The 18,538-nt window shown below is 42.9% G+C and overlaps 1 protein-coding gene across 1 annotated transcript in view; it reads right to left on the minus strand.

Moving 5' to 3' along the window:
* Nucleotides 1–18,538, minus strand: part of SLX4IP (SLX4 interacting protein) — a 95,785-nt gene that overhangs the window by 14,680 nt on the left and 62,567 nt on the right. The window contains 2 exon segments of the mRNA XM_083432018.1: nucleotides 5,576–5,643; nucleotides 9,352–9,429. Coding sequence (XP_083288144.1) covers nucleotides 5,576–5,643; nucleotides 9,352–9,429 — 146 coding nt within the window.

Consider the following 18,538-nt stretch of genomic DNA (forward strand, 5'->3'; position numbering starts at 1 on the left):
CTGACCAGAGAAGAATGGCAGATTAAGTTGATGGATTATGCCGAAATGGCAAAAATGACCAGAAGAATCAGAAATCGGGAAGACCAAAAATTTAATAAGGAATGGGGAAATATTTATAATTTATCTTAAAAACCACTGTAAATAGCTAAAACTATTAGTAGGATGGGAATAGTTTAATAGTGAATTTTGGATATAATGGAGATGTAAAAGATGTGGATTATTATAAAATATGCAGGAGGAAATGATTAACAATAGGACCCACAAAGGGGAGGAGGGAAGTCCAGGAGATTCTATGGAATCTTGTCTTTATGTTGTATGTTGGATATGTGATTGTAAAACTGTAATTTGAAAAATAAAATAAAAAGAAAATTGTTCAAGAGGCGAGCTCAGTTTTTATTGACAGGGAAAGCAAAAACAAGTCAGCACACTGTATTAATGCATTACTAGAATGCAAAGGTGAATAGGGTTTTTATCAGTACTTTGGTATAAATGCATATTTAATTGAAGAAAATGAACCTTGCCCCTACGTCAATGTCCTTCCCCTTTGTTTATTTTTCTTCTGGCTTAGATTCAGCTACCCACTGTTGGAAAGGAAGTAGGTCTGCTAATATGTGTTCTCCCAGGAAGGCTTCAGAAATCATGGCACCGACTTCCAAAAAGTTAGAAGCCAATAGGCATAAGGCAAATTTTCATGATGCTATTTTTGCTATTTTGCTATTTTGTACAACAAGCTCCTCACAAGCTTTCCCCACTGTATAAAATTGCATTGTATAAAATCACTCCAATTAAGCTTATGTACATTTTGCACAGTTGCAAACAGAAGGAAGGAGTGTCCTTCTAGACAGTTAGCAATTCAGCAAGGTATAAAACATTATTTTCAATAGGCAATAAAGCGTAATCAAATATTTAGAAAGCAAAATAGGAATCAAATTTTACAAGACCTAGGGTAAAAGCGGGACAACGAAAAGACTTCAGGAAATAAAAGCATTACAGCTGACGTAAACATACAAGCTCTTAGTTTGAAGTGACAGTTAACACTCAGAATTCCGATTTCATGAGGATTGCTTTCCACGCTTCACTATCTTGGCATCTTTGAAAAACAACCAAGGGACTTGGTGATATATATATTTTATATATATTGCAAAATCTACGGCTTATCTTTGTAAATCGGTCTACGCTAAAAGACACTTCCCTTTCTGGTGTCCCACCCGTAAAAAGCGATATCAGAACGTATCTGTTGGATAATTATTCCAGTTGAAGGTACTGACAACCATTAATCATGGTTATGGAGAGTGAAAATGTATCATTGCTCTCTTAGAAGCTATTTCCTAATCTAAGTCTGGGTGTGCCCTCAAAGTAGCTTTGTTTCATCCAGACTTCCCCGTCTTCCCAAATATCTCCATTATTTCAACACTGAACAAATACAGATCTCTCAGAAAAGCTGGAAATATTTACTGCTTAGCCCTAGGGGCCTCTCAGCTATATTCTGTGCACAGCTATTTCAAAATATTTGCCATCTTTCATAACTTTATACCACCTCCTTTTATAGGCACGCCCCATTTCCACTTTTTAGCTTTCTCGTGAGCCAGTTTATTCATTCAGCTGGATGGAGGAATAAAGCTTTCCCCAGACCATACTATTTCAGGCTACGAGTGAGGAAGGTGCTGGTTTGAACAATTGGGACGCAAGTGGCGCTGTGGTCTAAACCACTGAGCCTCTTGGGCTTGCTGATCAGAAGGTTGGCTGTTCAAATCCCCATGACAGGGTGAGCTCCCATTGCTCTGTCCCAGCTCCTGCCAACCTAGCAGTTCGAAAGTACACCAGTGCAAGTAGATAAATAGGTACCACTGCGGCGGGAAGGTAAACGGCGTTTCCATGCGCTCTGGCTTCCATCATGGTGTTTCGTTGCACCAGAAGCAGTTTAGTCATGCTGGCCACATGACCCGGAAAGCTGTCTGTGGACAAACACCGGCTCCCTCGGCCTGAAAGCAAGATGAGCACCGCAACCCCATAGTCGCCTTTGACTAGACTAAACCATCCAGAGGTCCTTTACCTTCATACCTTGTTTGAACAATTGCTTATGATAAACCTTCCTGAACAATGGCAGGGGGCGGAATGTCTGAAAGTCATCTCAAAACTTTCCCCTATCCAACTATTTTCAAATGTGTAAGGTTTTTGTGTAGACTCTTGAAAAGGGGGAAGAAGAGTCCACCACCTCCCAAGGGAGACGGTTCCATGTTTGAACAACTCTGTCAGAAATTTCTTCCTTAATGTTCAGTCAGAATGTCTGTCCTTGTTCACTTGAAGCCATTGGTTTGAGCCCTTTCCTCCACAGCTTGTTCCCTCTTCCATGTGACTGCCCTTGAGATATTTGAAGATGGCTCTCACATCTCTTCTCAGTCTCTTTCCCGGGCTAAACATACCCAGCTCCTTCAACCGTTCATCATAAGGTTTAGTTTCCATACCCCTGATCATCGTGGTCTCTCTCATCTGCACATGTTCCAGCTTGTCAATATCCTTCTCCCCTGCAACCTGAAGTGGCGCAGTCCAAGAAAAAGCTTTGTCCTTTGATGTATGGTAGCTGAATGGATATACTGGTCCTTAATCTGCCCTGAATAGAGGAGTCAGCTCAGAATCCACGCAGGGGCCAGCTCAGGACCACTAAGAACCAACACCTGCCTGTTCCAAGCAGATGCTCAGCATCTGCTAAGCGACAATGAAAAACCAATATGTTTCCATCCTGGGAAAATGTAAAAGCTGCATTAAAGGTGTTGCAGTAAGGAACGGCATCCTTTAAAAAGGCAATGCTTGTTTCTGATAACGTGGATGACATCATAGCAGTCTATCTTGGTATCGCCATTCATCTGTCATGCTTTCAGTTAGTGTTTGATGTTGGCATTCAATGTGAAACACTGGCGTAAAGATGTCCTTAGACTCCCCGCCCCCCAAGATCAAGCTAGCTTCACCTGGTTTTTAAATAATAATAATAATTTTATTATTTATAGCCTGCCTATCTGGCTGGGTTGCCCCAGTCACCCTAGCAAACAATATATTCAAGAACAGGAGGCACCATCTATTTGGCAAGATGACAGTTTAATATGAATCTTGCCACCATCAGCGGCATAAGGCATTATCAGTGGGGAAATATTATTATTTAAGCCACGTATTTAAGAATAGAACACCAGACGTATTTCAGATGTACACAAATGTATAATCAAACCTTTCTCCTACACAGGGCATTCTAAAGCAGTCTAAACAATGTATAAGAGACCACCTAAGAAGCTGGGAGCAGCGCTATCCAAAAAATCTGGTGGGGCAGGGAGAGGTCTATCCACCATCCTTGTAGTTCAAGAGACCTTCCAACTGACCCATACTTTTTAATGGAAACTGTGCTATGCTCTTTCCGTGTGTGTGTGTGTTTCTCTTAAAAAGCATCTCAAATGACAACAGACAAAAATGACTTCTGAAAGAACCTCGAACAGCTGTCTATACAGTGGTACCTTGGGTTACAAACACCTCGGGTTACAAACACTTCAGGTTACAGATTCCTCTAACCCAGAAATAGTACCTTGGGTTAAGAAATTTACTTCAGGATGAGAACAGAAATCGCGCAGAAGCAGCACGGCGGCAGTGGGAGGCCCCATTAGCTAAAGTGGTACCTCAGGTTAAGAACGGTTTCAGGTTAAAAACAGACCTCTGGAAAGAATTAAGTTCATAACCAGAGGTACCACTGTATATTTGTTCATTCACAGCCAAGAAGACATCAGTGTCCGGGAGCTTCAAATCACAGTACAAAATTATTTCATCAGAAGATTGTCCAATAATGTTATGTGCAAATATCATTTCATCTGCAGACCATCCAACAATGAAATGTGCAAAAATAAGGCAGATTCTCAACGGCTGTAGAAACACTGAATTAAATGAATGGAAGTTGGAAGTTGAAATAAGGAGGCAACTCCAAAATGGTTGAGCATACATGCATCCCATTTGACAAATTCCTTTCCGCTGTGCTCCCATGAAAGATGTGTTGGAAAGGTCTAAGTGTGAAATTGCCCTCTGAATCCAAGGCTTCCTACTGATGCTTCCTAAAGTGGTCAGAAGTGGTGGAACCTGTATGCACTCATTTTGGGCCAGCCAACCTAAAAAATAGTGTTAAATCAACTCCCTCCCTGTTTGATTTGGACATGGCTCACAAAGAATGGTTATTTTTTAAAACACACCCAGAAAAAAAAAATTCTGTTCTGAAACGCTTTATGATGTTGAGGGTTACAACAAAACAAAACTAGTCCCAGAAGCACTTTTCATTTCTCTCGTGCCAGGCTTTGCTGCCTGCCAATAGTGCCAAGAACCAATGCCCATTGCCCAATTCATTAAAAAGAGACTGGTTACTGTTAGCAGTCTCCAATAGTGTGACCGTCGCCACACACACACACACACACGCACACACAATGCTGGAGGAGACCCTTGAGAGTCCCATGGACTGCAAGAAGATCAAACCTATCCATTCTGAAGGAGATCAGCCCTGAGTGCTCACTGGAAGGACAGATCCTGAAGCTGAGACTCCAATACTTTGGCCACCTCATGAGAAGAGAAGACTCCCTGGAAAAGACCCTGATGTTGGGAAAGGGCACAAGGAGAAGGGGACGACAGAGGATGAGATGGTTGGACAGTGTTCTCGAAGCTAGAAACATGAGTTTGACCAAACTGCGGGAGGTAGTGGAAGACAGGAGTGCCTGGCGTGGTCTGGTCCATGGGGTCACGAAGAGTCGGACACGACTAAACAACAACATATACCCAAGACATTTTACATATACTTTTGATTTTTTTTTTCAGAATCACAAAACATACTTCTAATTACTAAATTGATGTTACCTTAACTTCAGCTAAAGTTGGGGATGGATGGATCAATCAAGCAGTCACTGTTAGTTTCACTTGTGATCATCCATTCCCCCTATTCATCTGCGGGCTGTTGTTTTTTAACGCAAAAATAGCATTTAAATGCATATTTTTCACAATGTATGAACGTCTAACCCTGCCCCCTGTAAACTAGGCCTTCTTATCCACATTTTCTTTTAGCATTACAAAATTTGAAGAATGGACGACTCTATTTCGCTCTGGACGTTACTGCGGGAGATGTGTATCATATTGCAATGTGGCAAATAATTAATTCTGCAATAATCCCTAGCTGCTTAGTATGGATTGCAGAAGCACTCGAAATTAAAGCATTTAAAATATTTTTTAAAAACAAGGTTGCAATTAAAAAAATAAGCTTATAAAGTCGCTTTATTCTGCACCCTAAGGAACGACCCTGCTTTGCAGAAGTGGTCCGCTTCCCAGAAGTTCTCATCATTTCCCCTGCTTGGGTGTGTAGCTTGTGATCCCAGAGAACATTTTCTTGACTCCAAGTTTTAAACTACTTGGCCTAAGTATTTTTGTAACATTTTCCATCTCCAGCACGTGCCAAGAATCTGTGAAAGGCCAATATAAAAACCACCCACGTTTCTAACCAGCGCATGGCAAAATGTGCTGTTTCTTAATACCCTTCAGTGCGTCCCGGTGCCACACTCTCACTGACCTGAGGAGGTGGACTGGAGTCAAGTCTTGTGACACAAACCACAAATCGGTCAGGAAACACTCGCAACTCTGCAAAAGAAGGAAGCACAGGGATGTTGTGTGTATCCCTCAAATACACACATACTAACAAGCTTAGACGCCCCTCTCTAAGCTGCCTCATCCCTTAAGATTTTAAACACGCAGCACTTTTTTCAACTGGCATCTATGCTAATGGCATTACTTACTTCTCTTGACAGACAAGAGCACCCAAACTGCATAAGCCTCATGGAAATATGCTGAAGTCAATCGCTAGAACTGAAGAACCCCCCCCCAAAAAAAAAACCCCAAACCACAAGATTTTGCCACACACAGAGGACAGAAAATAAAATATTACACTTCTATTTCTTTGCACCTTGCCCAATTATTTCTTTTTCTTTTTTCCTTTTTGGGAATATGTTTTATTGGGATTTAAAGATCTACACATCATGCAGCACAGAAGCAAAAAAAGAAAAAGTCTGAATTAGGTTTTCTTTTCTTTTTCTTTCTGTCACAAGATGAGAAGATAGAGTATGACACTAATGATATTCATGTGGGTAGAGACAGTGCATCATGTTGTCATAAATCTGCTGTTTTCTTTTTTCTTTACCAAAATATGTTTTAATGACACAGCTTTGCCTTTGACTTTCAGACTATTTTTAAAATTTATTTTACAAGTGTAGAGTTATAACAACACCAAATACATATCCATATTTAGAGATTTCTCTGAATCTCGAGACTTCCCTCCATGACTCCTGTTATCAACTTTTTCAACTGCATATTATTTCATAATCCATATTTTATACCTCACCATATTATTTGCTACATTACAAGTGTTATTAAAAATCCTGCTAATGTTTTCAACTGCTTACAATGGCCTCCTAAATATAAAATTTTCCCATTCTTTATTCATGTTTTTGTCTTCTTGGTTCCTGAGCTTCCTGGTCAATTTTGCCATTTCGGCGTAGTCCAATACCTTGATTCGCCATTCCTCTCTAGTAGGGATTTCTTCTTCTTTCCAATTCTCAATCATTTCTTAACCCATATCATAACACATGGCATGGAAACTAGATTCCGTGAGCCAAGCTAGTTGTGGCATTGTGAGAATAGAATGAATGTACCCTTTTTTGATCAAACCTATCCATTCTTAAGGAAATCAGCCCTGAGTGCTCACTGGAAGGACAGATCCTGAAGCTGAGACTCCAATATTTTGGACACCTCATGAGACGAGAAGACTCCCTGGAAAAGACCCTGATGCTGGGAAAGATGGAGGGCACAAGGAGAAGCGGACGACAGAGGACGAGATGGTTGGACAGTGTTCTCGAAGCTACCAGCATGAGTTTGATCAAACTGCGGGAGGCAGTGGAAGACAGGAGTGCCTGGCGTGTTCTGGTCCATGGGGTCACGAAGAGTCGGACATGACTAAACGACTAAACAACAACAACACCCTTTTTTGTTATTCAAATAGTAGCTATGGGGATGGAGTCTCTCTCTCTCTCTCTCTCTCTCTCTCTCTCTCTCTCTCTCTCTGTAGTCCTGAGAGAAACAGCACCTCTGAAATTGCCATTCACTCATACGTGGTGAACTTGTAAAAAAAAAAAAAAAGTCACAGGCTTTTGGGAAATGATACATAATGAGTTGTAGAAGATGTTTAAAATAGTCATCTCAAAAAAAGCCTGAACAAAAAAAAATTGGTTAAATTGTTTATGCACACTACTACCGCAGCCAGAATTTTGCAGGCACAGAAATAGAAAGAAGAAGTTTCAACAAAAGAGGAGTGGACTTTAAAACTATTAAGACTATGTGGGGATGGTGAAATTGACGGCGAAAATATGAGAGCCAAAAGACGAAATGCCTGTGGAAGAGTGGAAACCCTTTTCATACCATCTGAGAAAATATTATAGTCAAATGAAATTGCAGGCAGGACTTGAGATATAAGCAAAGGAATGCAAATCATAAAGGAATATCATGTAGGATGCATGTTATAGAAAAAAAAGGATTACATTTAAGGCAGTAGATCAGGCACCCCCAAACTTGGCCCTCCAATGTTTTGGGACTACAACTCCCATCATCCCTAGCTAACAGGACCAGTGGTCAGGGATGATGGGAATTGTAGTCCCAAAACATCTGGAGGACCGAGTTTGGGGATGCCTGCAGTAGATAAAGGATTTGAACAGAAACATCATGGAAGTAAGGATGGGAAGTCAAAATGTTAAGGAAAGATTGTACTGAAACTTAATTGAATTCTTCTCTCTCCCCCCCCCCCCACATGCCCCAAAAGCGAAGAACTAGACTGATGCATTTGTTTTTTTAAAAAACTAAGCTCTGCTATAAGAGTAAACATCCAGTGTTTAAAAAAATGTAGCATTAATTTAAAGACGAACATGATTCAAGCAGGGATTTCAGCCTAACTCTTAAAAGTCCTGAGAGTGATGTTATTTCTGGCAGCGTAAGATTTGATGTCATATCCTCCTATTTGCTCCTTGGCTTGAGGAAACATGAAGAGAGACCAGGTCCAATGACATCACCTAGAATCGGTTTTCTAGAAGCAGGCTGGGCAACAGTCCTTCCTTGCATGGGCTTGTACCACCCTTTGACAATAGGCCTGACTCACAGAGCAAACTCCACTGATTCACAACCTGGAGACTCGGGGAAGAGAACGCTGAGTCTTGTCCTCGCAGAAATGTGGTGTGCGGCCCAGCCAATTACCCTGACCCGAGTTAAAAGCAAACTTTAAAAAGATTAAGAAGTTAGTTAGCAGTACAGAACGAGAGGACGACAGCCAGATCCTAACACAAATATTTGGCCCCGATTCAGCAGACGGGCTTCCCTAGCAGCTGAAAGAAAGACTGTGGTTCAGGGTGCGGCCGAAATGGATCATCAGCCCATCAGTGCTTGCTGTTGTGCTTCCGGCAGCTGCGATGTGTTGTCTCCATTCTTCTCGCACAAAAGAATGGCATGTGCACTTGGTAGCATCCTCCTTCCACCCCACACTGGTGTACATAAACATGGGATTGTGTGGCACTCAATTGTGTGGGGGGGTATGTATGTGTGTGCCACATGTATACACCCTGACATGGTCAACACAACCAGAGAAAACATCACTAGTTCAAGCAGGCAAAAGGGAGAGGGCAGTGGAAGGGATCATTCCACTCCATATTTTTTTTCTTTCTGTTCCAATCCAGAACACCACTGAGCCTGGGGCCATTTTCTTTGTTTTGTAGAAGTTCTTTTTCAAACTATAAGCTTTGCTCCGAAAAATCTCCCCCCCCCCCATCTAATTTAAACATTTCATGTAACTGATGGTATTGTAACCAATCTGTAACATGGCTCCTTACATTTTCCATTGATTTCAGTTTGGGTCCCCCTCCCTGTAAAGTACAGCAATTCCCTGTAAGTTGCCCACTGTCTATCGATATTAACTCTCTTAATAGTAATAGCCTTGATAGGAGATAGCCATAAAGGTGTTTTCCTTTCCAGCAGATTTTTATATTTCTCCCAAACTCTATACAGATTCTTCCTAAGAATATGGTTCATAAAACTTTAAAAAAAAAATTCCTTCCCATACCAAAGACATGCATGCCAGCCAAATTTGAAATCATGGCCTTCTAAGTTCAGGATGCCTGCATTCTCCAGTGTAATCCATTCTTTTAACCAACACAAACAGACTGCCTCATAATACATTTGCAAGTCTGGCCATTCTGTAAATAAACCTCTCCTGCCATCACTCGCTTTCTCCAAAGTGTTAAACAAACAGCTTACCGCCATGCTTCCGACCCATAATACATCGGAGATTCGTCCATCTTTTGACAAAGTAGGCTGAGATGTGAAAGTCGCCAGCTGCAACATAAAAAACAAAAACGAGGACAGCAATCAATAGATTTTAAAAAATTGTTTATAGCCAATGGCCATCACAATATAAGCACAAATCACCAGGGCAGGCTTATTGATCCGTGCTGCTTTCACACAAGTAGCACATGTTATCAGAATATGCCTCTACAAAAATCTAGCGAACAGAAATCCACAAAGTAGACTGCAACTTAATCCTAGCTACCAAACAATCCTGAACTGAAAACAAAACAAAAATGTATGTTTTGCTGTACGGCTTTAAAGTAAGCCAAAAAGCAGTGAATCTGTCTGCTTCTTTCCTCAAACTGCAATGTCCCTTGCGGCTTCTGAGGATGGCTTGGACAAAGGGATAGCCACTTCTCCATAAGTGGTACCTCGGGTTACATACACTTCAGGTTACATATGCTTCAGGTTACAGACTCCGCTAACACAGAAATATTACCTCGGGTTAAGAAATTTGCTTCAGGATGAGAACAGAAATCGTGCAGTGGTGGCGCAGCGGCAGCAGGAGGCCCCAATAGCTAAAGTGGTGCTTCAGGTTAAGAACAGTTTCAGGTTAAGAACGGATCTCCGAAACGAATTAAGTTCTTAACCCGAGGTACCACTGTACTATTGTATTTCCCCCACTGATAATTTTTCCTCTCTGGTCTCAAGATGCTTGGGGAGGCTCAAATGTTTGTTTGCAAAGTACAGTCAAACCTTGTTTTGCAGACGGGATCTTTTCCAGAAGCCCGTCCGCAAAGCGAAAATGACGCACGTCAAAGCATCATGTCTGCGTGCGGCACAATTTAGTGCTTCTGCACATGTGTGAGCGGCGAACCCAGAAGTAACCTGTTCTGGTAGTTCTAGGTTTGCTGCGGACGTTTGCCGAAGCAGAGGCGGATGCAGAACAAGGTTTGAGTGCAGATGCAATTGTTGCGGCAAATGCTCAAGAACCAGCTATAAATTGCATTCCTTCCTGCACAGTATATACTACATCCCTGGATAAAATGCAATGGCTTCCATGGCCTTAATTCTTTTGCAAACAGTTTAATCTGAACAAGGTAAATGACACGTAGTAAATGCTGCTTGAATGGGCTTTATAGTATTACACTACAGTGGTACCTTGGGTTAAGAACTTAATTTGTTCTGGAGGTCCGTTCTTAACCTGAAACTGTTCTTAACCTGAAGCACCACATTAGCTAATGGGGCCTCCTGCTGCCGCCACCCGATTACTGTTCTCATCCTGAAGCAAAGTTCTTAACCCGAGGTACTATTTCTGGGTTAGCGGAGTTTGTAACCTGAAGTGTCTGTAACCTGAAGCATCTGTAACCCGAGGTACCACTATATTCATATTTTTCAACTGTATTGAAAAGTAAGTACAGTGGACGCTCAGGTTGCGAACATGATCTGTGCAGGATGCACGTTCACAACCTGCAACACTCGCAACCCGCAGCGTTCACAACCTGCACCTGTGATTCATTGCTCCTGTGCATGCGCAAAGCGTGATTTAGCGCTTCTGCACATGCGCGACCGCCGAAACCCGGAAGTAACTCATTCTGGTACTTCCGGGTTTCGGCGGTCCGCAACCCAAAAAAACGCAACCCGAAGCGTCTGTAACCCAAGGTATGACACTTGCTATAAATCTACCTGTCAGGGAACTGCCATCGGAGCGGGAGGCGGAGAGGAGGCTCCCGGACGATGGTGGAGAGGGTCCTAGTAGAAGGAGGGATAGCCCATCCGCTGGGGAAGGTAATCAGCGTAACACCAGTGGGAAAGGGGAGGAGATAGAGGAATCGGAGAGGTGGCTCCAGGACTCTTCGCAGGAGACCAGCGGAGAGGGTACGAGTGCTCCGTTGCCCACACCCACCTTGCGCAGGAAACTTTCGCGCAGGCAACGGGGGAGGAGACTGGGCGTCAAACAGCTTCTATGTTGGAAGCGGTTTAAGAAACGCCCACTGACGGATTCTGCCAGTGACTGAGGCAGCCACGGAACTTGAGGCTGCCTTGACAGAAAGGGTTCAACCATGCAACCTAGCCAGGAGTAAAGGCAACTTACGCACGAGCAACCCCTAGAATCATTACACTACCCACCTTATTTTTTTATTTTTTTCATAAAAATATTTATTTCGACAAAGCAATAATCATACATAAATAAGAATAAAAATGTGCACCCCGCCACTGAGACCATTCCATTGTAACTATCCAACCTCCCAAAATTTCAATGCCTCTTGTGATGGTTTGACCCCTTTCCGTTTTAACAGTACAAATTCTACAAACACCCCCCCATATCTCCCCAATATCATCTCACCTGCATATTCCCCATCTTACCTTAGTAGCCGTTAATTTACCATTAATAGCTATATCCCACACCTTTTTATACCACTCTTCCATTTTATATTCTGCTTGCCCCTTACACTTCCTAGCTATAATAATTTGTGCAGCGGTCAAAAAATTTGTGAGCAAATCCTTCCCAGCCTGTGAACCTTCTACCCCATCGTAAATTAATAATAATGCTACCTCTGGGCTTTCAGTCAGCTTTAACGCAGTGATTTCTGTTATCTCCTTAAACACCCTTTGCCAAAAGAATGTACATATTTACACCCCCACCACATGTGAACATAATTCCCGGTTTCCTGGCATCCCCTTCAACATAACACTGAATATTCATTGTTTATTTGATTTAATCTGACTGGTGTTAAATACCATGAATTTATAATAATTTTCTTTTATTCTTATGGACAACATTTTCTTTCTTTTTTTCCTTTTTTCAGATTTGATTGTTATCATTCACTTTAACACACCAAACAGAAAAAGAAAGCAAATTTCTATCACCGCCAAACAAAAAAGAACGGAATTAATACATCAACTATTAGCCTTCAAATCATAAAATAAAAGTGGTCTTTTTCTATCGACCAGACTTCCCGTCTATTCCTTATTACAGATTCTGTATCATTTGTTCACTGCCATTGCATAACTAGTTTTGTTCAAGTTTAATAACCCTTTATCCATTAATAGGTTTTACATCACTCTTACTACTGCCACTGAAATTATTCGAACGCTGCAAATGACCTTAGACTACAATTGTTATTTTTCAAATATATTTTAAAAGCTTCCCATTTTGAGATAAATACCTGTTTTGGTTTATTTTTTTTATTTTTTTTGACATCCTATCTAATTCTGCATATTCAGCCAATTTTTGAATCCATTCTAATCTTGACGGGACTTTGTCACTTTTCCAATTTGCCGCAACGAGAACTCTTGCTGCAACCATGGCATATAAGAAGATCTCTTTAACATTTCCAAGGTATGTTTCTCCCATATTTCCCCCCAGCTTTGACTATCTATCTGCCCTGTTGTCTCCTTCTCCCACACCTCTAAATCTACCTTCCTTATAAGGTCATTCCAAAGCTCCTAGTTTATCTCTAATAAATGCAATGATAAGAAAATAACTGCTGAAAATTGTGGTGTTTTGCTCCTCCTCCTCCTGTGCTATACTAGGAGCCAAGCCTTGGCATTACAGTGGTATCTCGGGTTAAGTACTTAATTCGTTCCGGAGGTCCGTACTTAACCTGAAACTGTTCTTAACCTGAAGCACCACTTTAGCTAATGGGGCCTCCCGCTGCCGCCGTACCGCCGGAGCACGATTTCTGTTCTCATCCTGAAGCAAAGTTCTTAACCCGAGGTACTATTTCTGGGTTAGCACAGTCTGTAACCTGAATGTAACCCGAGGTACCACTGTACATCTGAACCTGGTCTTGTGGTTTGTCATCCTCTAAACTAGTGTTTCTCAAACTTGGGTCCCTGGCTGTTGTTGGACTACAACTCCCATCATCCCTGACCACAGGTCCTCCTTACTAGGGATGATGGGAGTTTTAGTCAACAACAGCTGGGAACCTTAATCGAGAAATGCTGTTGTAAACAAACTACAAGCTGTAACGTCTGTTTGCAGATTACCCCTCATGGCTTTTTTGGGTAGGGGTTGTAAACTATGGCTGAGTTCCTAGAAGCCCAGCAGGAACAGGGGAAGGAGCGATGTGCTGGTGGGTTTCTCATTGTGCACCAGAAGTTCTTCATGCAGTTCCTGGTTAAACTAGGGAACTCCCTTTCACAGCCGGCTGCAACGGCCAATGACTTTGATGGCTTTAAAAGAGGAACAGGCAACTTCACAGAGGACAAGACTGGTGGCTACTAGCCACGATGGCTCGGCTTGGCAATGGAAGCAGCAATGGAAAAAACTGCCAGTTGTTGGACACAGGTGGCGCTGTGGTCTAAACCACTGAGCCTCTTGGGCTTGCCGATCAGAAGGCTGGCTGTTTGAATCCGTGCGACGGAGTGAGCTCCCGTTGCTCTGTCCCAGCTCCTGCCAACCTAACAGTTTGAAAGCACACCAGTGCAAGTAGATAAGTAGGTACCGCTATGGCAGGAAGGTAAACAGCACTTCCATGCGCTCTGGCTTCCGTCATGACGTCCCGTTGCACCAGAAGCAGTTTAGTCATGCTGGCCACATGACCCAGAAAGCTGTCTTCAGACAAACGCCGGCTCCCTTGGCCTGAAAGTGAGGTGAGCGCCGCAACCCCAGTCACCTTTGACTGGACTTAACTGTCCAGTGGTCCTTTACCTTTTTACCTTACATGCAAACCAGGCTGTTGCATTTATTTAAAGACTTGCCCAAACCGCAAGGGTGAAAGAAGGAACTGTATGTCTTTCCACACTACTCTTTAAAATGCAATAATTAGCAGTTTACCTGCATGGAGCCATCTTAATTCATGATTTACCTGCTATTAGGAACAAGTAGTAATTAAAGATATCCCATGGATCTCTAGTGTTTAGCTCCATGACACACTGACTCATATTTAACTGTTCCTGCGGAGCGGTGTTTTACTGCCGCTCTGCGTGTGACCTCACTAATACATTGGGTCCAAAAGTCACCTTTGTCTAGGGAGGTCAGGTTTGGGGGCCGAATCGGCCATTTGTCGTGCTGATGACCTGGTCCAGGAGAGAGATGGGCGACTGAGAGCCTGTTAATCTGGCTGGCTGTCTCAGCAGCTATGGATACCATTGCTCACAATATTCCCCTGCACCATTTCAAAAGCTTAGGGATCAGAGATTTTGTATTGCAGCAGTTCAGTTTTACACATGAAGAAATGTAGCTTGAAATCTTACTAATTTGGAGAGGATTTGCAAAGAAGAGTGGGACAAAATACTACCTGAGATTTCTGAAAACCTGGTGGTCACCTACAAGAAGCATCTGACCTCTGTAATTGCCACCAAGGGTTTTGCCACCAAGTACTAAGTCATCTTTTGCAAAAGGATCAAATACTTATTTCACTCATTATAATGCACATCAATCTCTGACTTTTGTCTTCTGGGTTTCTGGGGGTTGTCCTGTTGTTATTCTGTCTCTCACAGCTACAATAAACCTGCCATTAAAATTATGGACTGGTCATTTCTTCGTCAGTGGGCAAACGGGCAAAGTTAGCAGCGGATCAAATACTTTTTTACCTCACTGTATGTGGACACGGTGAAACTCAACAGCAAAAAATAGAGACCCCAAAAGACAAAATGCTTGGGGGGGGGGGGAATGCCTGGAACATTTTTCAGGCTATCTGAGAAAATACTATGATCAGATGAAATTCCAGGCAAAGACTTGAAATATAAGCAAAGAAATGAGGATGATAAAGGAATGCAATGTAGGATGCATGTTATATATAAATTAAACGATGCGGGAGCTAGGATACAACCTTGCTTAACTCCATTTGTGGCTGGTACGGATTCTGTGAGCTGCCCATTTGTACAGCAACAAACTTTCAGCATAGTGTTTTTATGTTGTTGTTGTTTAGTCGTGTCTGACTCTTCGTGACCCCATGGACCAGAGCACACCAGGCACTCCTGTCTTCCACTGCCTCCCGCAGTTTTGTCAAACTCATGCTGGTAGCTTCAAGAACTCTGTCCAACCATTTCATCCTCTGTCATCCCCTTCTCCTTGTGTCCTCCATCTTTCCCAACATCAAGGTCTTTTCCAGGGAGTCTTCTCTTCTCATGAGGTGGCCAAAGTATTGGAACCTCAGCTTCAGGATCTGTCCTTCCAGTGAGCACTCAGGTCTGATTTCCTTAAGAATGGATAGGTTTGATCTTCTTGCAGTCCATGGGACTCTCAAGAGTCTCCTCCAGTGTTTTTATACAGTCATTTAATCAAGAACAATAATCTTTTATCTATACTTGAAGAGTCCAACTTATCCCACAGTCTTACTCAAGAGATGGAATCAAATGCAGATTTCAAATCAATGAAAGCTGCGTATAGCACACCACCTGGTTATCTATAAAATGGGCTGGTATAAAGCAATGGTCTACACTGGATCTGCCTTGTCTAAACCCAGTTTGCTCTTCGGCAAAAACAGCTTCATCAGTTATCCAATCAACAAGCTTACTGTAAAGATGCTTTGCATATAATTTGCTAATTACAGGTAGCAAACTAACTGAACTATAACTAATTGTATCAGATAAAAGGCCCTTTTTGAATAGACTACCTCATAACATTTAAGGCAGTAGATAAAGGATTTGAACAGAAACATCATGGGAGTAAAGATGGGAAGTCAAAATATTAAGGAAAGATTGTACTGAAACTTAATTGAATTTGTTAAATTGTATGAAAATCTATAAAACATTTTTTTGGGGGGGAGGGGAGAGAATTTACATGCAAGGATGGTTCCAGAAAATAGCATGGTGTGGCTCCCTGGCAACTAGAGCATTGAAGGGCCCTATCCTGTTGCCAATGCAATTTAATATTTATATGCAACTGCTGAGAACGGCTATTAGGAGAGTTGGAGCAAAGTGTCATCAGTATGTGGATGACACCCAGGTCTATTTCTCTGTAACATCTGAGTCAGGAGAGGCTGCGCATGTCATGGATCTGTGCCTGGAAGCAGCAACGTAGTGGATGAGAGCCAATAAGCCAAGACTGGATCCTGACATTATTTTAGGAGGCTTAAACACCTCCACAGAAATTCAAAGTTTCCCTAAAGCCGAGTTCCTCATCGCGGCATGCAGGCTTGAGAGAAAAAGTGTGTGATCTACGAGGAGGAAAAAATCGTTTCCGCTGGGAGTTGGAACTCATTCAAATGATACCAATTTCACTTGGAAAAGTGCCTTTGATATGACAACTACAGACAAAAGCCTTCGTCACTCTGTTCACACCCCTGTGGTTAGAGATTAGAAAAATTAGAGGAGCTGATCAACAGCCGCATCCTATGTCTTTAGTGTGTTGAATGCAAAAGACCCTAAATGCGAACTGACAGCGCCAACATTTTCTTTTCGTTTGTTTTAATAATAGCTGTTTCTATTTAGGCGGCAGCAACATTTTCATTTCGAAAAAAGAATAAATTCCTGAGGGTTAGCCAGGTTAGCCCACGGCAGCCGCCACAACAAAAATTCTTGTGACTCCTTGAAGATTAATCACTTATTGTAGAATAAGCTTTTAGGGGCCATCTCATCTCAGGCACCTGCCCGTGGGCTTTCCGGCCTACTGCAAATGCTTATATTAACAAGTTGGAAATAAGTCACAATTTGGCTCGCAAGGCCACCCCAACAAGCTACACTTCCACTCTGCAGGAAAGTGGGACCGATTTGGATGGACATAAATGGTTTCCAGAGAGTAGTAGGGGATGTTTTATCTCATGTTGATGGCCTTTCAGCTGATTCCCTGGTGGCCCACTGGAACGCGGAGTTAACCAGGGCTATCGACTGTCTGGGTCTGAAGTGCCCTCTCTGATTGAATAGAATCTGGACAGCCCCATGGTTTTCACCAGGGCTAAGGGCAATGAAAGGATGCGGGTGGCGCTGTGGGTTAAACCACAGAGCCTCTTGGGCTTGCCGATCAGAAGGTCGGTGGTTCGAATCCCCGAGAAGGGGTGAGCTCCCGTTGCTTGGTCCCTGCTCCTGCCAACCTAGCAGTTCGAAAGCATGTCAAAGTGCAAGTAGATAAATAGGTACTGCTCCGGCGGGAAGGTAAACGGTGTTTCCGTGCACTGCTCTGGTTCACCAGAAGCGGCTTAGTCATGCTGGCCACATGACCCGGGAAGCTGTACGCTGGCTCCCTCGACCAATAAAGCGAGATGAGCGCCGCAACCCCAGAGTCGGCCACGACTGGACAAATGGTCAGGGGTCCTTTTACCTTTAAGGGCAATGAAACAATCACTGAGGTGGCTGAAGCGCCAGAAAACTCTTTCTGAATCAGCCTACCAAGTGGCGATAGCAACGGCGAAGAGGATCATCTTCACCGCCTCTATTGCATCTGCAGAAAACAGCAGCAAGGGACTCTTTCAGGCGGTTCACAATTTAGCAGACCCACCATCGTCATTGGGGCCCTGTAAGGACCGCAAGATCTCCTGTAATGATCTTGCCAAGTTTTTTGCAGATAAAGTTGCTCAGATTCGGAAAGAGGGAGACTCCACCGTGGGAGCAGGGTCAAGGCAGGAGAGTGCTAGTGTCCTGTCTAGTCAAGTTGCATGGGATCAATTCCAATCTGTTACCTCCGCGGATGTGGACAGGCTGCTTGGACGAATGAAACCAACCACCTGTCTCCTTGATCCTTGCCCATCCTGGCTCATAATTATTATCCTGGCTCATATTATTATGAGCCACACCTGCCTGCCTCCCTCACCTGATGTCCTCGGTTGAGGGGCAGGTACGATAGAAGAGCTGCGAAGAAATAAATTGGAAGCTTAAAGCAAACGACTGTTTGTTCCTCTGCAAGTAGGGATCTCTGACCAGAAGCCTCATTGGGAATAGCAGAAACAGGAAGCTCCCCATCAACTACTATCGAGCAGGGCTCACTTTTTCCATTTCGAAGAAGCAGTATGAATCCAAACCGCTTCCTCCAAATGGACACCCTACAACCAACGGCCCGCTGATTGGCAGTTACTGTGGCCTCCTTGGAATACTGACAGGTGCCAATCACCCAGCATCAGGTGACTGGCAGACAAAACATGCCCAGAGTGGGTGGGGCAATTAAGAATCTGCCTGTCTGCTGCATCCAGTTCCCTGTATTTGTTCCACGCAGCCAAAAAAGCAGTCAATGAAATGTGCTATTTGAAACACCACTATTTGCAAAGAAATTAAG

This window comes from Podarcis tiliguerta, assembly GCF_965153285.1.
Source record: "Podarcis tiliguerta genome assembly, chromosome: 3".
Taxonomy (NCBI): Eukaryota; Metazoa; Chordata; class Lepidosauria; order Squamata; family Lacertidae; genus Podarcis; species Podarcis tiliguerta.